Source organism: Salvelinus fontinalis, chromosome 7 (genome assembly GCF_029448725.1).
Source record: "Salvelinus fontinalis isolate EN_2023a chromosome 7, ASM2944872v1, whole genome shotgun sequence".
Taxonomy (NCBI): Eukaryota; Metazoa; Chordata; class Actinopteri; order Salmoniformes; family Salmonidae; genus Salvelinus; species Salvelinus fontinalis.
The window spans coordinates 46,651,248-46,674,843 of record NC_074671.1 but is presented as its reverse complement, the minus strand read 5'-3'; the positions used below and the strand labels follow the sequence as shown (position 1 = coordinate 46,674,843).

The following is a 23,596-nucleotide window of genomic DNA, read 5'->3' as shown; positions in this document are numbered from 1 at the left end:
GCATTTGCGGTTACTTTCGATAGTGGTGTTTTCCCGCTAATGCAATATTTGCGCAGACCATGTGTGTATTGCTGCGCTTATAATGTGATGAAATAGCCTAATAGTTTATCAATATTTTAAGCTAAACATTTTGATCTGTTGCGTCAACCCTATTGCGTAAAAAACATTTTTTTGTATGACATTTGTATGAGGACTGTTGTCCTTTCATCCAAACCTGGAGTCACCATACATATAGACATTATATAAAACTCACTGTACTATCAGTGTCAAAAAAAAATTTAACTCTAAAATCCTGAACGCCTATGCGAAACAATGCAACAATCATTACATTATTAAACATGTAAGCTGACATTGACTAAAACCAACTAGCCTAGAGCTAACTAGCTCTTAGCCAAGAAAAAATGTGTTACCATCAAACTAGCGAACTGTGGAATGCTATTTTCGTACGAATATTAACACTAACACATTATATCGTGACATCACATTCTTACATATATTACCTAAAGTAAACTGAGCCTTTGTTCACAGGAAATGAAACGTTGTTGAAAAAAACTACAGAAAGTTCGGTCGCCATCTTAATCTCTTCTCTTACATGTAAACCATTAGCAACCGAGTCTAACTCCATTACTTACAATGGGTAAAGTACCAACCAGATTTTCACTCGGTTAAAATTCCCTTCAATTGCCTTCAAACATCATCCAACTCAGAGACTTTGTAATTAACCGTGTTACCTCAATATTTTGAGTCATATTGCTCTTTTCCACATTACATACCTGAATTAACAGAGCAAAATGATGAGACGGAAAAACGTTCGTTTTCAGAACTAGTCATTCTCCAAGAATAAAGAAGAAATCTCCAAGACCTCACGATCTCACTGATGTCGGCAGTAATTAAATACATATATTAAATGTATAAACCAACAAACAAAATACAACATCAGAAATATGACCATACATATGTTATCAACTTAAAAAATAATAAAATAATAATTTTCAAATAAATTTGACTTATAAACACAGTAGGCCTAAATATTTCCTAACGATATCACAACTTAAATAAAGCCTACTTACTCCTCAACTGGATTAAGGACATCTTGGTAATTATTTTCATAATCTCTAAGGAAACTATCAGGGGCAAAATCGCTTCTGCTGCTTGTAAAGAAACTAACAAATAAATGTCTGTGTCGTCGCCGAGCTCTCAAATACCGTGCCAGTCTCTTACTCTATGAACGGTCACTGCTATCCGGATTCCTTGGGACATTCTTACCCTGAACCCTAAACCTGAAACTAACACTAAACCATTGTATATTTATATTTGATAGAGGTAGAGACATCCCAAGGATCACAAATAACACGGACCCTCTGGGAAAGCCTATGAACTCCTCTATTTGACTGAAAGCCGTGGACACAACTCTTATTGGTTGTCTGATGTAGGCTACTGGAACTGGTAACACAGTCTGTGATTGGCTAACAACATTTAGATCTCTATATAGCGAGATAAAATAACATACCATGCAGATTACCTGTAGATTGGACATAATCTTTTCTAGGCCATTAGCGATAACAGGAAATACACAAGCCGCAGGCTACACTCGGAGGCTACTTTGGAATGTCGGCTTGCACGGGGAAAATGGTAAGTTCATCACATTTATGGTTGAGATTTAATTAATATAAATATCAACTATGCACCTTATCACTTTCATTTACCTCTTAAGGATCCGCCCCTTTTCTTTCAATTTTCGCCTAAAATTACTTTCCCAAATCTAACTGCCTGTACTGTAGCTCAGGCCCTGAAGCAAGGATATGCATATTATTGTCACACCCTGGCCTTAGTTATCTTTGTTTCCTTTATTATTTTTGTTAGGTCAGGGTGTGACATGGGGGAGGTTGGTGTTTGGGTGATTATATGGTTAAGGGGTTGTTGGGTTTTGTGTGTGTGAGTATGTCTAGGTATGTCTATGGTTTAGTGAGGGTTTCTAGGTATGTCTATGGTTTAGTGAGGGTTTCTAGGTATGTCTATGGTTTAGTGAGGGTTTCTAGGTATGTCTATGGTTACCTGAGTGGTTTCTCAATCAGAGACAGATGTCTTTCATTTGTCTCTGATTGGGAGCCATATTTTAGGCGGCCATAGGCATCATGTGTTGGTTGGGTCATTGATTTAGTCATTGTCTTAGTCTGTGTCTAGGTCTGTTTCAGGTTTGCATGTTTTGCATTTAGTCGGTTTTGGTTTCACGTTCTTGGATTTGTTGTTTTGCTTCGTTTGGTCATCTCCTTAATAAAGAGAAGATGTATTATTTACACGCTGCGCCTTGGTCCTATCTCTCTCCCATGGACGATCGTGACAATTATTTGTCCCATTTGAAAGGAAACACTTCAAAGTTTGTAGAAATGTGAAAGGAATGTAAGAGAATATAACACAATAGATCTGGTAAAAGATAATACAAAGAAAAAAATAACCGTTCTTTTGTCTTTTTTTGTACCATCATCTTTGAAATGCAAGAGAAAGGCTATAATGTATTATTCCAGCCCAGGTGCAATTTGGATTTTGGCCACTAGATGGCAGCAGTGTATGTGCAAAGTTTTAGACTAATCCAATGAACCATTGCATTTCTGTTCAAAATGTTGTATCAAGACTGCCCAAATGTGCCTAATTTGTTTATTAACTTCTTATGGCTGAAGGGGCAGTATTGAGTAGCTTGGATGAAAGGTGCCCATTGTAAACGGCCAGCTCCTCAGTCTCAGTTGCTAATATATGCATATTATTATTAGTATTTGATAGAAAACACTTTAAAGTTTCTAAAACTGTTTGAATTAAGTGTGTGAGATTAACAGAACTCATATGGTAGGCAAAAACCTGAGAAGTTCAACTTCCTGTTTGTATTTTTTCTAGAGGTGTCAAATTTTCAACCAAGGGCTGATTCAAAATACAGAGAGATGTGGATGGATTTGCACTTCCTACGGCTTCCACTAGATGTCAGCAATCAACAGAACTAAGTCTGATGACTCTAATGTGAAGGGGGGTCGAATTAGACAGAATTTAGTATCAGGTCCCATGAGGTGACCATGCATTCCCCACGCGTGTTCACGTGAGAGGCAGCTGTGTTCCATCTCTCAATTGAAGTCGTTATAGTTCTCCGGTTGGAGAGTTATTCAAGATGTATGTTAACTACATTCTAAAGATTGATTCAGTACATCGTTTGCCATGTTTCTACTGACTATAACGGAATGTTTGGACATTTCGTCACGTTATAGTGGTCGCGCTTTGAGACTTTGGTTAGGGTTTTGGTAAACAATTCGAAAGTAGCTAATTTGACATAAATAACGGACATGAACGAACAAATCAAGCATTTATTGTGGACCTGGGATTCATAGGACTACATTCTGATGAAGTTCATCAAAGGTAATGAAACATTTATCATGTATTTTCTGGTTTCTGTTGAGTCCAACATGGTGGCTCCGTCTCAGATTATTGCATGGTATATGGATTATTGCAAGTTTTTTTGAAATCTGACACAGCGGTTGCATTAAGGAGAGGTATATCTATAATTCCATGTGTATATATGTATTATCATCTATATTTATGAGTATTTCTGTGGAAACGATGTGACTATGCAAAGTCACTTGATGTTTTTGCAACTAGTCAATCTAGTCGCCTCAATGTAAACTCAGAGTTTTTTATATAAATATGAATTTAATCAAACAAAACATGCATGTATTGTGTAACATGAAGTCCTATGAGTGTCATCTGATGAAAGATTAATCACTAACCTTCGATTATTTATCTCTATTCTGGTTTTTGTGAAGCTATATTTAGTTGGGATAAATGGCTATGCTTATTGAGGTTTTGTGGTGACCTAACATAATCGTTTGTAGTGCTTTCGCTGAAAAGCCTATTTGAAATCGGACACTTTGGTGGGATTAACAACAAGATTACCTTTAAAATGATATAAGACACATGAATGTCTGAGGAATTTTAATTATGAGATTTCTGGTTTTTGGCGCCCTGCACTTGGACTGGCTGTTGTCATATCAGTCCCGTTACCGGGACTGCAGCCTTAACACGCAGGCATCACGCAGACGTTAGTAAGGCATTGGTATGATGACATGTTAGCTAACGTTACACGCAGGCGTCACACAGACCTTAGTAAGGCAGCCACACAGTGGTACGGTTGCCTAGGCTTAAATAACACAGACGTTAGTAAGGCAGCCACACGGGCAGCCACACAGTGGTACAGTTACCTAGACTTGTCTGTCTGTTATCCCCCCCCATACCCCATCCTACATCGGCCGGTCTAGCATGTATACATTGGGCAGACGTAGGCGAGATGTATGTGTGCTGTAACCCTTGATAGGCTTTCAGCAGGACAATAGACTCTTGCCAAGTTTAGGGACTTTAAATGTATTGATGGATGTTTGCGAGGCATGACACTTCACATATCTCTTTGTATTTCCCACCAAATGCATTGTTTTCTAACCACATATTGATGGATCTGTAACAAGTTACTATAGGAATAAATATCACTGAATGACAGAAATATTGGAATAAAGTATTTGAAGGCAACAAATTGTTGCTTACTGAAACACCCAAAGTCATCCAATTGTTATAATATGATTTGAAACAATAGACTACCCATGTGTGGTCAACTATTTCAGCACAGTTTTGCGCTGCTCTGAGACAAGCATGGGGACTGGTCTTGATAAATCAATCCAATTTTTATTTTCACTGAATCTCCATTTGGGTGTGAAATTAGGGTGTGGAAATGTTAGGATTATTTTGCTCTTCACTCGCAGTCACTTAGTAGCTTAAGCCTACTCCCGACAGTCATGTTGTACATGGCAATATTTTCCTACCGGAAACCCTGAGGCCTACATAGGCTAATGTAAAATGCATTTTCGTTTTTCTGAGAATAGAAACACCATAATTTTAAATAAATGTAAGCGAAATTTCTAACAGTTTAAACAGCACAGTAAATGCAATAATAATTTACAAACAAATTATAATCAATCCCATATGGTCTGTTCTAACAAAAAAGATTTTAAAGTTTCTAGTACAGCCATTATTAAAAACAGTCAAAAGCATTCGTGAATTCAATCGCTTTAGCTGACATGTTGCGCTATATTCATTGTTTAGTTATTCAAGGCTCCTTTTGTTATTTTGTTTTATAACTAGAATGCTTGACTGTATTTTAAAGACATGGATGACTTGTATGCTGTGTGATGACATGCACAGATGAATGAATGATTGATTGATATACAGTATTCTGAAGTAAGCCTTTATGCCAATAAGTACGCTATGCTAAAACAGCTACAGTAAACAGGACTCTTAGCCTACAACTCCATGTAATTTCAATAAATTAGATTCTCAAAGATGCCCTCTGGTGGTCAAACTAACATTAATGGCAACAATGGCTGACAGTAAAATATTATGACGTCATGCACTCAAACTTGCCATACCATTCAGTAGCATCGGTATGACGCAACTTTTAAAGGAAGAACCACTGTAGGAGGGCCAAGCATAGGAAATAGCCCTTTCAGTAGTTTAGTTAGAATAGGGTCCAGTATGCAGCTGGAAGGTTTAAATGCCATTACTATTTTTGTGAATGTGTCAAGAGATACAGGATTAAAAAATGTCTCCATTGATCCTAGGTCCTGGCAGTTCTGTGCTTGGAGAAATATGCAGTTTCAAAGAGGAGTCTGTAATTTGCTTTCTAACGATCATGATCTTTTCATCAAAGAAGTTCATGAATTCATCACTGCTGAAGTGAGAGCCATCCTCTCTTAGGGAATACTGCTTTTTAGTTAGCTTTGCGACAGTATAAAACATTTTTGGGAGATTGTTCTTATTCGCATCAATTAGGTTGGAAAAATAGGATGATCGAGCAGCTAGTTGCAAAATTTCCAGTTTGGTGGAGGGCCATTTCCGTTCCAATTATTTGGAAGCTTGTTTCAGGGCTCAGGTATTTTTTGTATACCAGGTAGGTAATTTCTTGTGACAAATGTTTTTTGTTTTTAGGGGTGCGACTACATCTAGGGTATTACACAAGATTACATTTAGATCCTCAGTTAGGTGGTAAACCGATTTTTGTACTCCGACGTCCTTGGGTAGGTGGATGGAGTCTGGAAGGGCATCTAGGAATCTTTGTGTTGTCTGAGAATTTATAGCGCGGCTTTTGATAATCCTTGGTTGGGGTCTGAGCAGATTATTTGTTGCGATTGCAACCAAATCCTGGTCCGATAGTCCAGGATTATGAGAGAAAACATTTAGATCCACAATATGTATTCCACGGGACAAAACTAGATCCAGGATATGACTGTGGCAATACGTAGGTCCGGAGACATGTTGGGGAAAAAACCCACTGAGTCGATGATGGCTCCAAAAGTCTTTTGCAGTGGGCTTGTGGACTTTTCCACCAAATAATGTGAATATTATCTGCCATGACTACAAGGTCCGATAGGAATGTAGGGAACTCAGTGAGGAACGCTGTATACTGCCTTAGTAGGCTTGTAAATAGAGCTATAACAAGTGATTGAGTAGGCTGCATAGATTTCATGACTAGAAGCTCAAAAGACAAAAACGTAGTCATTTTCTTTTTTGTAAATTTACATTTATCTACAAACGTATACATTTTGGGAGGTACAGAAAACAGTTTTCAACCAGCGATTGAGTTGTGAGACTATGTTGTAGAGCTCATCACTACCCCTAAATGGGAGAGGGCCAGAGACAATTACCTGATGCCAACTCATCTTTCTTGCTAATTTACACTCTGAAGCTATGTTGTGCTTAGCAGTGGCGATTTTAGCATGTAAATCTTGGAGGGGCAAACTCCCCCCAACTGTATTTTTATACATGCCAGCAAAGTCACAACACAACACTTAACAATACATTCATTGCACTATAACGGTGACAACCGGTGCCCACAAACGTTTAGGGCCTACATAAAGCTGTCCCAACAGCAGAGCTTTCTTTCCAGCACCATGGAGTGAATCCTTACCACCGCTACACCTGGCTATCAGCGGAGCCTTGTCTGGCAGTGAAACAGTTCATTCAGCCTAGTTTACTGCATTTAAAAAAAAACATAGCTGATATGGCTGACCATATCTCCCTGGCATATTACATTATTTATGTGTAACAGTATAACTTTACGTCATCCCCTCGCCCCGACACGGGCGTGAACCAGGGACCCTCTGCACACATCAACAACAGTCAACCACGAAGCATCGTTACCCATCGCTCCACAAAAGCCGCGGCCCTTGCAAAGCAAGGGGCAACACTACTTAAGTCTCAGAGCAAGTGACGTAACTGATTGAAATGCTACTAGCACGCACCCGCTAACTAGCTAGCCATTTCACATCCGTTACACTCACCCCCCTTTCAACCTCCTCCTTTTCCGCAGCAACCAGTGATCCGGGTCAACAGCATCAATGTAACAGTATAACTTTACGTCGTCCCCTCGCCCCGACACGGGCGCGAACCAGGGACCCTCTGCACACATCAACAACAGTCAACCACGAAGCATCGTTACCCATCGCTCCACAAAAGCCGCTGCCTTTGCAAAGCAAGGGGCAACACTACTTAAGTCTCAGAGCAAGTGACGTAACTGATTGAAATGCTACTAGCACGCACCCGCTAACTAGCTAGCCATTTCACATCCGTTACATATGCAGAAGCGTATAAGACATTGTTAGACTCACTTTGTTGTGCGCGGCGGTCCTTCTCGGGAAAATTTTGTCATCAAAGAAAAAGGTTTACAATTACGTGTCGGATGACGGTTCAAAACATATTTTCCCAGTCTGACTTCCCAGTTGCAATGCTTGCGGTTAGCCACTGTCACCGATGCTTTAAAAACAACTCATTGTTGAATTTGCTATACGTTTTATCTATATTTTCTCTTCATATGACAAGGATTAAAAAGAATTTGTCATTAGACTTGATTCGTGATGATGACTGCTCGCTAAGATTGTGAAATTAAGATGTTGACATGATCAATCCAATCAAAGCTACTGTACATATAATGTGATTTGATGTAATTTCTGTGGCCAATGACCTTGACCCTTCTTGGAAGGGCACTTGTAATATAACACTAGGACCCAAAGGGCTGAAATGTTGGATATCTACCCTTACAAGGACTGCAGCTAGGCGATTGCACAAGGTCCCCATGAGTGACAGAATACTGAGCCAATCACTGCGCAATGCTCCTATTTTCTGCTGGCCCGCCCCACCACCACAGATAGCACTGAGCTAGACTGAAACACCTGCATTTTGGAACTGCCTTACTCGAGAAAACAAAAAGGAAACCATGGTTGTATACTGCTTTATTAACTAAATGATATATTTATTTTTTTACATTGTTTGCAAACTGATACGTGACACGTAATAAGGCCAAAATAACATGCATGCCCCCCCACCAATTTGTTTTGTATATATTATAATTATTTTAACTTTTTTTGTACAAAAAATAAATACAAATGTGTGTCTCAAAACAGGTGGGGCAGAGCCATGAATGACTAGTCGCCACTGGTGCTTAGTGACCTCTGACTGTTTTATCCTAACATTATTGGTGCCGACGTGGATAACAATAACCCTGTACTCTCTACACTCGCCAGTTTTAGCATTAACCGGCACCCTCTTCAGATTAGCCTTAAAGTCGGTAGCCCTGCCCCCTGGTAAACAGTGTAGGATCTCTGGATGATTCTTTTTAAGTCTAATACTGCAGTTAATGGAGTAGCCAGTGACTAAGGTTTTCTATTTGTCAAAGCTAATGGTGGGAGGCTTTGGCGGCTTAGACCCTGTAACGGGTGGAGGAGAGACCTGAGAAGTCTTGAGGTGGGATTTAATATACCTTGTTTTATGACACCACATATCTTTCAGATACACAAAAAGCAGGTAGAAAGGAGATGGGATTTCTGTCTGTGTATGAAAGGGGTATTACTGTCCCGCTCGCTATCCTCAAACTCCCTGTCATAAATCGACCGAGGCGCAGCGTGCATGTAGTTCCACATCTTGAAGGTGAAACCAAAACAACCAAAAAAACAAAATGGTAAACAGCAACGAACGTGACGCAAACCGAGGTGCACACAAACACACGGAAAATAATTACCCACAAAACACAGGTGGGAAAAGGCTACCTAAGTATGGTTCTCAATCAGAGACAACGATAGACAGCTTCCTCTGACTGAGAACCACACCCGGCCAAACACATAGAAATAGAAAATCATAGAACATAGACTGCTCACCCAAATCACACCCTGAGCAAACCAAAATAGAGACATAAAACACTCTCTACGGTCAGGGCGTGTCAATTACTTTATAGACACACAGACACACTTAGATTTTAGTCATTTAGCATACACTCTTATCCAGAGAAACTTACAGTAGTGAGTGCATTAATTTTCATTCTGGTCCCCAGTGGGAATCAAACCCACAACCCTGGCGTTGCAAGCACCATGCTCTACCAACTGACACACACACACACACACACACACACACACACACACACACACACACACCAATTGATCCAGTGCCATCAAATCTACTCTGTCCGCCAGGTTGGCTTTGGTCCAGGCCTGGGGCTCCAGGAGGCTTTGAAGTACCTGAACCCCAGGGGCAAGTTGTTTGGCCTGGACGTCTCAGAGTACATGCACAAGGTGTGCTGGGAGCGTCTGGGCCCTCAGCTGGCTTCGGGGAAGGTCCACCTGCTCCAGGGCAGGGTGGAGTGTATTCCCCTCCCGGACAACTGCATTGACAGAGTCTTCCACTCCAACTGCCATCTCTACTGGCCGGACATGGCCATCGCCACCGCCGAACTGCTCCGTGTCATGAGGCCAGGTTAGTGGAAGCACGGCACACACATGCATATGCCACAGGCACACACAAGATGCAATTCTTTATTGCAAACAGTAGAGGACAATGTGAGTGCAGCCAGAGCCATACTATACAAGCTGTATAACAACATGCACTAAACGTTTACTGCATCTCCACAGCACTGCATATCTATAGAGTTATCACAGTAGCCTATACAGGAAGACAGTATTGCAGTGCCCAGAACCTGTTGTTGTTGTATCTCTCTGTATGATGGTTATAATAGAAATAGAAGGATAGTTCTAATGAATAAAACCACCTCCTTTTCTTCCTTCCCGGTAGGAGCGAGGATGTTGGCAACGTGTGACCTGGGCTTCCTGCGTCATGGTGTGACGCAGGGCTTCTTCAAAGGTGATATGGTGGAGCCTGAGCCCTACATGCAGGCCCTGAGGGCTGTGGGCTTCCTGGGGGTCAGCATGGAGGACCTGATGGACGAGGGAAAGAGCTTCCAGGTCATCTATGCTACCTCTCCACCTCCCTCCACCACCGAGACTCAGAACAGTTAGGAACACGTTCTGTATGTACACTCTGGATGTGTTTGATGGATATAACAGCATATTGTATCATAAAAACGAATGTTACATTCCACGGAGAGTACGTCTGTTCATACTCAAGGTTTTATATTGAGCACTTGTATGTTACTGTGATGATTGGTTGTCAGAAAAAAAGTATTTACCTGTCATTCACTTTGCATGGGAGGGTTATACACAGTACAAGTCTGGTCCTTGGTTGTTTACCAGTTTTTATGTTCTGTATTCAGGGCACATATAGTTAGTGGCTGTGCCCTGATAGGCTCCTTACTAAGTTAGCCACGGGCAGTGTCACCCCTGGGTGATGTCAGCGTTGCTGGGGGGCAGAGCAGGAGCTGCTGCTGCTACAGTTGCTGCTGATGCCACAGCTGGGTTCAGTAGAGTGAACAGAGCTAGCATATCCAACACCGATGGAGCTGTTAGTCCATGATCAGCCACAGCTGGACAGAAGCCCCAGGGAGGAGTAGGGCTCTGGCAGGGGCATGTGAGAGATGCCTTCCAGGGCACAGTCCCCTGGTGGTGAGCAGTGGTGTTCAGAGGCCTCAGAGTCTGTGGGCACCAGGTGGGATTTGGGCACCAGGTGATAGCATGACACCGTGTAGGATTTGCTGGACATTCTGTGTGAGCCTGGGGGGAAAGCAGCAGAAGATACATGCCTAAATAGTGTTTTCTGATTAGCTCAGACAGTTCATCTAGACATAGTTCTAACATTAAAATGGCTGCCTAGCTCTAGTGTGCCACAGAGGATAATGTTTAACAATGGTCTAAGTAAACCATATAATTAATATGCATTGAAATGTACGTGTGTGTATTGTTGTGTATGTTTTCCATATCCATCTCACTGGTCACCGATGTCAGTTCAACATTTAGTTTTGATTTACTTTTGGTTGAGTTGTCAACTAACCTGAATTCAACATGAAATGTCACCATGTCATTGGATTTAGGTTAAAAGTTGGGTGAAAAAAAAGATGAAATTTCCTTTTTGCAAGTCCAATCAGTTTTCCACATTGATTCACCACATTGAATTTCTTTGTTGAAGTGATGTAGGAAACAACGTTGATTCAACCAGTTTTTGACTTGCAGGATTGTCTGTCTACAGTATTCAGTTCCATTAATGGTCAAACTGAATATTTATTTTAGTTATTGGACGTATCTGCGGTGGAGGACTGCCATTTCCCTCTCCTTCAACACATCCATAGCAGCACAGGCTTCATTCTAGACATTAAATTGCAACTTTAAAATGTTCAATGCAGCCACTTTTATCTGACTATCAAATCACTTCTGGGTAACAATTAAGTACCTAACTGTGATTATTTTTCACCATTTTAATTGAAACCAAAAAAAAATTCTTAGCAAAGGGCAATTTCTCAAGCAAGAATTTTGCTAGGAGTGTCAGAGTGGAAAAATGACAATTTGCGGTTATTGGCTGCAGTGGCAATTTTAGCATGGTGGGGCTAACACCTTTTTTTTGTGTGTGTGTGTGTGTGTGGGGGGGGGGGGGGGGGGGTTGCATGCCAGCAAAGCCACTACAACACTGAACAATTCATTAATTGCACTAGAACGGTGACAAACGGTACCCACAGACTGTTAGGGCCTAAATAAAGCTGTCCCACACCTTACCACTGCTACACCTGGCTATAAGTGGAGCCTTGTCTGACAGCAAAACAGTTCATTCAGCCTCATTTACTGCCTTTTACAAAAACATAGCTGATATGGCTGACTTGCTTAAACAAATGTAGTTTCTACTGACAATTGAGATGTACAAACTATGGCATAAGGGGACGACAAGCAGATAAGAGTGTAACGATAATCCTCCTCCTCTTCATCAGAAGAGGAGGAGTAGTGATCGAACCAAGGCGCAGCGTAGTGAAATGACATGATTTATTGAACACGACGGAAAAACAAACTAAACTTGCATAAACAAACAAAACAAATAAACGATGCAGACAGACCTGAACGACGAACTTACATATAACGTGAAGAACGCAATGAACAGGAACAGACTACATAAAACGAACAAACCGCAAACAGTCCCGTATGGTGCAAACATATACACAGACACAGGAGACAACCACCCACAACGAACACTGTGAAACCACCTACCTAAATATGACTCTTAATTAGAGGAACGCCAAACACCTGCCTCTAATTAAGAGCCATACCAGGCAACCCAATAAACCAACATAGAAACAGAAAACATAGAAATTCCCACCCAAACTAACGTCCTGACCAACTAACACATAAAACTAACATAAAACAGGTCAGGAACGTGACATAACCCCCCCCTCAAGGTGCGAACTCCGGGCGCACCAGCAGAAAGTCTAGGGGAGGGTCTGGGTGGGCATCTGACCACGGTGGTGGCTCAGGCTCTGGACGAGGTCCCCACCCCACCATAGTCAATCCCAGCTTACGTTTACCCCTTATCATGACCACCCTCTTATTTCCCCCACCTAATTTAAGGGGCAACACCAAGATAAAGTACAGCTCCGGGACAAGGTAGCTCAGGACATAGAAATAGCTCAGGATAAAGAGGTAGCTTAGGATAGAGGGGCAACTCCGGACTGAAGGGCAGCTCCGGACAGAGAGACAGCTCTGGACTGAGGGGCAGTTCTGGATTACTAGCCGCTTCTGGCTGAGGGGCAGCTCATGGCTGACTGACGGCTCTGGACGCTCATGGCAGGCTAACGGCTCTGGACGCTCATGGCAGGCTGACGGCTCTGGACGCTCATGGCAGGCTGACGGCTCTGGACGCTCATGGCTCTGACGGCTCTGGCTGCTCATGGCTCGCTGACGGCTCTGGCTGCTCATGGCTCGCTGGCGGCTCTGGCAGATCCTGTCTGGCTGGCGGCTCTGGCAGATCCTGTCTGGCTGGCGGCTCTGGCAGATCCTGTCTGGTTGGCGGCTCTGGCAGATCCTGTCTGGTTGGCGGCTCTGGCAGATCCTGTCTGACGGACGGCTCTAGCGGCTCCTGTCTGGCGGGCGGCTCTAGCGGCTCCTGTCTGGCGGACGGCTCTGTAGGCTCATGGCAGACGGGCGGCTTTGCAGGCTCATGGCAGACGGGCGGCTTTGCAGGCTCATTGCAGACGGATGGCTCAGACGGCGCTGGGGAAACGGATGGCTCAGATGGCTCTGGGGAGACGGATGGCTCAGATGGCTCTGGGGAGACGGATGGCTCAGATGGCGCTGGGGAGACGGATGGCTCAGATGGCGCTGGGGAGACGGATGGCTCAGATGGCGCTGGGGAGACGGATGGCTCAGATGGCGCTGGGGAGACGGATGGCTCTGGCCGGATAAGGCGCACTGTAGACCTGGTGCGTGGTGACGGAACTGGAGGCACCGGGCTAAGGACACGCACCTTCATGCTAGTGCGGGGAGCAGGGACAGGGCACACTGGACTCTCAAAACGTACTCTATACCTGGTGCGTGGTACCGGCACTGGTGGCACCGGGCTGAGGGCACGCACATCAGGATTAGTACGGGGAGAAGAAACAGTGTGTACAGGGCTCTGGAGACGCACAGGTGGCTTAGTGCGTGGTGCCGGAACTGGAGGCACCGAACTGGATACACGCACTACAGGGAGAGTGTGTGGAGGAGGAACAGGGCTCTGGAAACGCACTGGTAGCCTAGTGCGTAGTGTAGGCACTGTAGGTACTAGGCTGGGGCGGGGAGGTGGCTCCGGAAATACCGGACGTGCAGGCGTACTGGCTCTCTTGAGCATTGAGCCTGCCCAACCTTACCTGGTTGAATGCTCCCGGTCGCCCGACCAGTGCGGGGAGGTGGAATAACCCGCACCGGGCTATGTAGGCGAACCGGGGAAACCATGCATAAGGCAGGTGCCATGTATGCCGGCCCGAGGAGACGCACTGGAGACCAGACACGTTGAGCCGGCCTCATGACACCTGGCTCAATGCCCAATCTAGCCCCACCAGTGCGGGGAGGTGGAATAACCCGCACCGGGCTATGCACACGTACAGGAGACACCCTGCGCTCTACTGCGTAACATGGTGTCTGCCCGTACTCCCGCTCTCCACGGTTAGCCTGAGAAGTGGGCGCAGGTCTCCTACCTGCCCTTGGCCCACTACCTCTTAGCCCCCCCCAAGAAATTTTTGGGTGTTACTCACAGGCTTTTCGGGCTTCCGTGCAAGACGAGTCCCCTCATAACGCCGGTTCCTCTCTCTCTTCTCCTCCGCTCTCCGAACTGCCTCCAGCTGTTCCCATGGACGGTGATTCACTTTAGCCCATGGTCCTTCTCCTTTAAATACCTGCTCCCAACTCCACAAGTCCTGTATACTCTCCCGTTGCTCGACATTACGCTGCTTGGTTCTGGATTGGTGGGTGGTTCTGTAACGGTAATCGTCCTCCTCTTCATCAGAAGAGGAGGAGTAGTGATCGAACCAAGGCGCAGCGTAGTGAAATGACATGATTTATTGAACACGACGGAAAAACAAACTAAACTTGCATAAACAAACAAAACAAATAAACGATGCAGACAGACCTGAACGACGAACTTACATATAACGTGAAGAACGCAATGAACAGGAACAGACTACATAAAACGAACAAACCGCAAACAGTCCCATATGGTGCAAACATATACACAGACACAGGAGACAACCACCCACAACGAACACTGTGAAACCACCTACCTAAATATGACTCTTAATTAGAGGAACGCCAAACACCTGCCTCTAATTAAGAGCCATACCAGGCAACCCAATAAACCAACATAGAAACAGAAAACATAGAAATGCCCACCCAAACTCACGTCCTGACCAACTAACACATAAAACTAACAGAAAACAGGTCAGGAACGTGACAAAGAGGCAATCCGTAATTTGGATTAAGACATTAATGAGCGAGCTAGGATGGACGTAGTCAATATTACTTTTTGTTCAGCACTTTTGAAATGAACAGTGACAGAATTCAAAACATGGGTCGCTTGTACAGTGTTCTCCTTGTACACCAAGTCAGAACCGTAGGATAAATAAAAGGGGCATATAAGCAGACAATGAAAGCTCTTACAATATTCAATGATTTAATTTCTTTAAAAAACAGGCTATAGGCTACATGTGCACCACAAAGTCAGAACAGTAGGTGAAATTAAGAGGGGGAAATAGACCAAATTATTAGGGTGAGTCACATTTCTAGCCTTTTAGTATGAAAATCCAGACACATTTTTTACTAAACCAACACTATTTTAGGGGTCTGTAATAAGGCATTTATAAATTGTGTGTTTACCATTTATCAATCATTACTTTCATGAATAAATCATTTACTAATCATTAGTATTGTTGCAGTCACTCATCTAAAGTGAGTGCTATTTACAGTGCCTTCAGAAACTATTCAGACTCCTTGACTTTCCACATTATTTTTGCATTAGCCTTATTCTAAAATAGCTTCTTTTTTTTTTTTAAAGCATCCTCTACACAATACCCCATAATGACAAAGCAAAAACAGGTTACTTTCCATAAGCATGATGGGGATGTTAATTTGCTTAAAGTGAGACTCAGAAATGACGTTGCCACGAGCATCACCGCAGATATTTAGATGAGAGAGATGCAAGACTTTGCTCTCACACAGTATCTGTGCATGGGTTCACTTCACACTGATCACAAGGTAATAGCCACGGGACTAATTTTCCTTTATATGCGTAACAATCATATGCGTATAATCAATGGGCTACTGGAGAGGAGGTACTGTTCTGTATATTTGGAGTGTACGTTTTGGGGTGTGTTGAAAGGTTTTGTTGGGCCTTTTCTTAAAATAGAAAAAATAAATGTTGACATCAACGAAAGTTAAAATATAAATTGTCAGTCATATTATATTTTTTACTCCCAACAAACTGTTTATTACAAGAAAATGCAAACATCATTACAGATATTGTGTAACCTAACTCTCCAGACAGAGGATCTCTTCTTCTTCTGTTGGGCTGTAGAAGGCAGCTGTATGCTGTTGGGAGATGAGGGGACTGTCCGAATCGTGTGTATAGGTGGCAGGGAAGTCAGGCGCAGGAGAGTCAAACGGAGTGTAAAATGGAGTCTTTTAATGAATGTCCAAGTAACATGCTCCATAACACTAATAAGAAAAGAACATAAACAAATATGGGTACGAAGACCCGTCGCGCACCTATACACATAAAAACAACACTGACAATAAACAATCTCTGACAAAGACATGAGGGGAAACAGAGGGTTAAATACACAACATGTAATGGATGGGATTGAAAACAGGTGTGTGAGAAGACAAGACAAAACCAATGGAAAATGAAAAATGGATCAATGATGGCTAGAAGACCGGTGACGTCGACCGCCGAACACCGCCCGAACAAGGAGAAGCAACGACTTCGGCAGAAGTCGTGACAACAACTTACCACACAACATACACTTAGTATTACTTTCTTAGCAGTATACATATCGCCCTGGCATATTACATCATTTATGCAGCAGCATACAATACATTTTTGGACTCACCTTGTTGTGCTGTGCTCACTTGAACAGGAAGGTGGCGCCGTGGTCCTTTGTGGGCAAATTTTGTCATTAACTTTGTCATCAAAGTCTGGCATTCTCTGGATTTATGGTGCATTCAAGACAACTGTGAACTCGGGGGGAAAAAACAATCTTGAATCATGATGAAGTCAGTGATCTTCAGGTTGTAGCTCTAGAAAGAGGCCCGAGTTCCCGACTTACAATTCCGAGTTGGATAACCTTTCAAGAGGTATTTTCCCAGTTGGAGCTTGTTTTTTCCTGAGTTCCCAGGTGTCTTGAACTCACTGAAGTCAGATTTCCAAGTTCTGAGTTAACAGTCGTTTTGAGCATGGCAGAAATCATGCTTGATTGACAGCATTGCCAATGTTGAATGTCTATCATTTTAAGCTTGGAAAAGAGAACCTTAAACCGAGGATTGGGACCACACACCCACTCCACTGAATAGCAGGCTAGAGATTGCTTTGCAATGCTTGCAGTTAGCTACTGATTCCTTCCAAACCACTCATTGTTGAATTTGCGATTTCCAACTTGTTGTGTAATGTTTATGTCTAATGGCCGATGAGCACCGATACTTTTTATCTATAATTTCTCTTCATATGACAAGGATTAAAAATGATTTGCCAGTAGATTGTCGACTTGATTCATGATGATGACAGCTAGCTAAGATTTTGAAAGTATGACGTTGACATGATCAGTCCAATCAAAGCTACTGTAGATTTGACGTCATTTTATCTTCGGCCAATGACCCTGAGCCTTCTTGGATGGGCACCTCTAACGTGGCAGCACCGAAGGGGCATGCATTTTCAAGCTCTACCCATAGATTTGGCAGCGACGTAGTGTCCCCATGAGTGAGAGAACACTGAGCCAATCACGGCGCAACTAGAGAACATTACAAACCCCTACGTTCCGTATTTTCCACTGGCTGCCCCACCACCACAGAAAGCACTGAGCTAGGCTGATACACCTGCATTTTGGAGCTGCCTTAAGAAAGCAAAAACAAGACCATGTTTGTATGGAGGCTTTAACCTGTTTGGGCTGCAGCCCGACACCGGTACACTTATGACAACATCCAGCTCAAGTGCAGGGCGCGAAATTCAAAAGATATTTTTTTTAAATATTTAACTTTCACACATTAACAAGTCCAAGACACCAGATGAAAGGTGCACATCTTGTGAATCAAGCCAACATGTCCGATTTTTAAAATGTTTTACAGGGAAGAAACAATATGTAAATCTATTAGCTAACCACGTTAGCAAAAGACACCACTATTCTTACTCCATCAGTTTTTGACTCCATCAGTAGCTATCACAAATTCGGCCAAATAAAGATAAAAATAGCCACTAACCAAGAAACAACCTCATCAGATGACAGTCTGATAACATATTTATTGTATAGCATATGTTTTTTTCGAAAAACTTGCATATTTCAGGTATAAATCATAGTTTACATTTCAGCTACAATCAGAAATTGCACCGAAAGCAGCCATAATATTTACAGACAACAACGTCAAATACCTAATTACTCATCATAAAACATTTCTGAAAAATACATAGTGTACAGCAATTGAAAGACAGGCATCTTGTGATTCTAGACAATATTTCCGATTTATTAAATGTTTTACAGCGCAAACAAAATGTAGCGGGATATTAGCATAGCCACAATAGCCAGAAACACTTGGGCGCCCACGACCAGTCAACATGCACGATAGATATTAGAAATAGCATCATAAAATGTTTCTTACTTTTAGTGATCTTCCGTCAGAATGTTGGATAAGGTGTCCTTTGTCCAGAACAGTCGTTGTTTTGATCTGGAACGGCAAATATCGCTCTTCATTTAGCATGGGCACTTGCAAAGTTGCACGGATCACTCCAACGTCAACAAAGTTAGAGAACGGAACTGGGCAAAACTCCCGAAAAAATTTCACTAATCTGATTAAACTATATTGAAAAAACATACGTTACGTGATATGGTGACATGTATCAAATAAAATCTAAGACGGAGATGTTCGTCGTTCATAACGACAGCTAAACAGAAGCCATATCAATGTCCTCTTTCGCACGCTCCAGAAACAGGATATGGACGGTCACGTCAAACAAAGACCTTTTATTCCACCTCAGACAGAGATAGACACGAAATGTCTTCTCTCACCGCATCTTGACAACCAGGGGAAGGCGTAGGAAGTGTTTGTAGACTCTTACGTGTCACGCCTATGTATAGGCATGCAGTTGAACAGAGCATAGATTTCTGACATTTCACTTCCTGGTCAGGAAAAGTGCTGCAGAAGGAGTTCTGCTTCACTCAGAGAAATAATTCAAACGGTTTTAGAAACTAGAGAGTGTTTTCTATCCAATTGTAATAATAATATGCATATTGTACTAGCAAGAATTGAGTACGACGCCGTTTGAAATGGGCACATTTAATCTGGCTACTCAATACGCCCCCTGCAGCCATAACAGGTTTTAATAAGTCAATGTTTACATATATATATTTTTTTTAACAAACTGATATGTTACACGTATTAATGTAAAAATATTATGCAAAAGAGGCAACCCCACCAAAAGAAATAAATGTGAAAGCCGGCAAGACACCTTCATCGCTTCCAGAAAGAGCTCATCTGCGCCCTCCCGCAGCCGGGGCAACAGAGTCTGCAGGTAGGCCTGCAGCAGCATGGCCGCGTTGGTAAGGCGGCCAAGAGAGCAGAGGGACTCATATGTGGCTTTCAAGTCCAGATCAAAGACTCTGGAGGGTCCAGGATTCAGTTGCGGGTTCCGCTCTATAATCTCCCGGTCCGGGAGTTCCAGGGCAGCTATCATGGTGTCCTTGGTCGGGTACTCCCAGGGGCCGAGTGACTCTGCCCCAGCAACATAACTCCATGGTCCAGTCTCTGCTGTGAGTCGGAAGCGCCCCCTGACAGAGGCCCAGCTCTCCTGCAAGGCCTCGCTGAACTCAGCAGAGATGGGGACAGATGGAGAGTCATCACTGTCCCCCAGTTTGATATCCAGTACAGAGGCTACCTGAGTGAGTAGGTATGCGCCCTCCGCTCAAGGTGGTCCAAGCGGTCCGACTCCTGCCCCCGTCCAGGACTGGCAGCAGATGGGCTCTACCTGCAGTGGCTCCGGCCACGCTTCCTGGGAGGGGTACTGGGCCCAGTAGAGGGACTAACAGCTCGCTGGTGCACCACTCCTGAGGGAGGGAGCTCGCCCTCAGCCTGACCGACCCACTCACGCATGGCCTCCACGCATTTTGAGAACACCACACAAAACAGGCATTCATTAGGGCACTCCAGCACCCTCTCCGCATGGCTCAAACCCAGGCAGTGCATACACATGGTATGCAGATCCCCAGGGGGATGACACCATCACACCTGTCACAAAGGGAAGCCATATATCAGCCATGCCAACAAGGCCACGGAGCAGGGGTCCGACACTTATGTCATGACTCGCTTGGAGGAATAGGAACCCGGTGAGGGATAAATTACCCAGTACCTCTGCAAAAAACAGGTGGGAAAAGCCGGCACACAAAAAGAAAACAGCAACCAGGTAATGGATTTGATTTATTTGTTTTTTGCCAACTGCAATATTACCTAGCCGGATTAATATCCAAGCAGCACCATATGATGGAGTAACTTCATTAAGGAACTCCAAAATTAATGTCTCAACATAGTGGAAAGCCCACCATGATACTCTTATACTCTGCAGGGAAAAGAACAAGAAAAAAACCTGCATGTTAATTAGCAGAGAAGCATGATAAAGCAATTCACAACACACATAGAACAAGCCAGTCGGAAAGGTGTGTAAGGTAAATTGCAGTTTGTGGCAGCAAGAGCCACAATACTAATGGACGCACACAGAGTCGTAACGTAACGCTAACAAAACACAAGTATGACAAACCACAGGCGTAGATACAGATAAACCGCACACAGCAAGTGGAGCACTCAAGAAGGGCTGGCCATGCGGCTAGCTGCTCCAGGCTGCAAACAGCCAGTGAGTATACTTCCATGCAAGATATTACACTTACACGGAACCCAAACCGGCTGCGCAGGTGTGCCGTCGTGCGCTATCGTGCATACATTTATTTTGTCCCCCTACACCAGATGCAATCACGACACGCAGGTTCAAATATCAAAACAAACTCTGAACCAATGAAATTGATTAGGGGACAGGTCGAAAGGCATTAAACATGTATGGCAATTTAGCTAGTTAGCTTGCACTTGCTAGCTAATTTGTCCTATTTAGCTAGCTAATTTGTCCTGGGATATAAACATTGAGTTGTTATTTTACCTGAAATGCACAAGGTCCTCTACTCCGACAATGAATCCACAAATAAAACGGTCAACCGAATCGTTTCTAGTCATCTCTTCTCCTTCCAGGCTTTTCATCTTTGAATTTATATGGCGATTAGCATCTACACTTTCATACTATTACTAGGACAACCGGCAAAACAGTTAGTCTTTCAATCACCCACGTGGGTATACCCAATGAGGCCTAGCCAGTCTCCAGACCTGAACCCAATAGAAAATCTTTGGAGGGAGCTGAAAGTCTGTATTGCCCAGCGACAGCCCCCAAACCTGAAGGATCTGGAGAAGGTCTATATGGAGGAGTGGGCCAAAATCCCTGCTGCAGTGTGTGCAAACCTGGTCAAGAACTACAGGAAATGTATGATATCTGTAATTGCAAACAAAGGTTTCTGTACCAAATATTAAGTTCTGCTTTTCTGATGTATCAAATACTTATTTCATGCAATGAAATGCAAATTAATTACTTAAAAATCATACAATGTGATTTTCTGGATATTTGTTTTAGATTCTGTCTCTAACAGTTGAAGTGTACCTATGATAAAAATTACAGACCTCTACATGCTTTGTAAGTAGGAAAACCTGCAAAATCGGCAGTGTATCAAATACTTGTTCTCCCCACTGTATGTCTGGGAATTTGCAGGTGCCTTGGTGGAAGAGTGGGGTAACATCTCACTGCAAGAACTGGCAAATCTGGTGCAGTCCATGAGGAGGAGATGCACTGCAGTACTTAAAATGCATCTGGTGTTACTTTAGATTTTTTGTTCAGGGACACATTATTCAATTTCTGTTAGTCACATGTCTTTGTAACTTGTTCAGTTTATGTCTCAGTTGTTGAATCTTGTTATGTTCATACAAACATTTACACATGTTAAGTTTGATGAAAATAAACGCAGTTGACAGTGAGAGGACGTTTCTTTTTTTGCTGAGTTTATATACTAGGTAGTGTCAGAGGAAGGCCCAAAAAATTGTCAAAGACTCCTGTCGCCCAAGTCATGGACTGTTCTCTCTGCTACCGCACGGCAAGCGGTACTGGATCGCCAAGTCTAGGTCCAAAAGGCTCCTTAACACCATCTACCTCCAAACCATAAGACTAATGAACAATTAATCAAATGGCCACCTGGACTATTTACATTGACCCCACCCCCCCACACACACACTTTGTATTACACTGCTGCTACTCGCTGTTTAATAGCCTCGTTATTGTTACTTTGTTTTTTAGATTTAATTTAATTTTTTACTTTAGTTTATTTAGTAAATATTTTCTTAACTCTATTTCTTGAACTGCATTGTTGGTTAAGGGCTTAAAGTAAAGTAAACATTTCATGGTAATGTCTACACCTGTTGTATTCGGCGCAAGTGACAAATAACATTTGATTTGATTTTGATTTGAAAAAGCTCTGGGCTCTTCTGAAGGAGGCCAGACTCCTGAGCTCTGAGAGAAAAGCCACAGAGCCGGATGTTAGCAGGTTATACAATGTGTTAAGTGTTTTGCTAGCTATGAAGTAGAGCTTTAACGTGTAGACATCGGTGAGGTTACTCAGACCTATAATGCTCCAAAGTTGTCATGCTGTTATAATCAGCCTGGTATGATCACCCATTTCTCTTTTGACTGACTAGGCCATCATACAGGAGATGCATCAAAATAAAGAACTTGGCTGGGGGGTGTGGAGCCAGAGACAACAGTGGGGTTAAACTGTAGAACCCAGTTCCTATATTTGAATATAAAAATAGATTTTTTTCAAACAAAACTACTCTACATTTTATCTCTAGAATCCTCAGGATGACAAATCAGAGCAAGATTACTGAATGTAAGTACATTATTTACCTTCAGAGGTGAATGTATCAAACCAGTTGCCGTGATAAAAGTGTTTTGTTGTGCGCTATCCTCAAACAATAGCATGGTATTTTTTGTTGTAATAGCTAGTGTAAATTGGACACTGCAGTTATATTAACACATTCTTTGCTCGCTTCAAGGCAAACAATACCGAGCCAATCTGGAAGACACTCGTTGCTCCGGATGACCAGGTCCTTTCACACGCTGAGGCTGACGTGAGGAAAAACTCTCAAAAGAGTGAATACTCACAAAGCCGTCAGCCCAAACCCAGATGGCATCCCTGGCTGCATCCTCAGAGTGTGTGCTGACCAGCTGGCTGGTGTCTTCTCTGACATCTTCAAACTCTCCCTGTCCCAAGCCGTAGTCCCCACCTTCTTCAAGGAGACCACAATCATCCCAGTGCCCATCAAAAACAAGGTGACATGCCCAAATGACTATCACCCCGTCACACTCATCTTGGTCATCATGAAGTGCTTCGAGATACTGATCATGGCTCACATCAAGGCTAGCATACCAGGCACACTGGACCCACTCCAATTTGACTGTTCATTGATTACAGTTCAGCATTGAACACTATTGTTCCCTCCAAGCT

At 43.1% G+C, this 23,596-nt stretch overlaps 1 protein-coding gene across 1 annotated transcript; it reads left to right on the top strand.

Moving 5' to 3' along the window:
* Positions 1-1,608: 1,608 nt before the first annotated feature.
* LOC129860072 (uncharacterized methyltransferase YdaC-like) lies at positions 1,609-10,364 on the top strand. Its single transcript, XM_055930408.1, has 3 exons — positions 1,609-1,632; positions 9,546-9,825; positions 10,141-10,364. Exons 1-3 carry the CDS (start codon positions 1,609-1,611, stop codon positions 10,362-10,364), a joined length of 528 nt encoding a protein of 175 aa, XP_055786383.1.
* Positions 10,365-23,596: the final 13,232 nt, after the last annotated feature.

Excerpts from the sequence above, each read along its gene's own strand:
- LOC129860072 (XM_055930408.1), top strand. The coding sequence starts at position 1,609 with ATGTCGGCTTGCACGGGGAAAATG. Across the intron at positions 1,633-9,545 it reads CGGCTTGCACGGGGAAAATG|GTTGGCTTTGGTCCAGGCCT; the intron begins GTAAGTTCATCA and ends TCTGTCCGCCAG. Across the intron at positions 9,826-10,140 it reads GCTCCGTGTCATGAGGCCAG|GAGCGAGGATGTTGGCAACG; the intron begins GTTAGTGGAAGC and ends CCTTCCCGGTAG.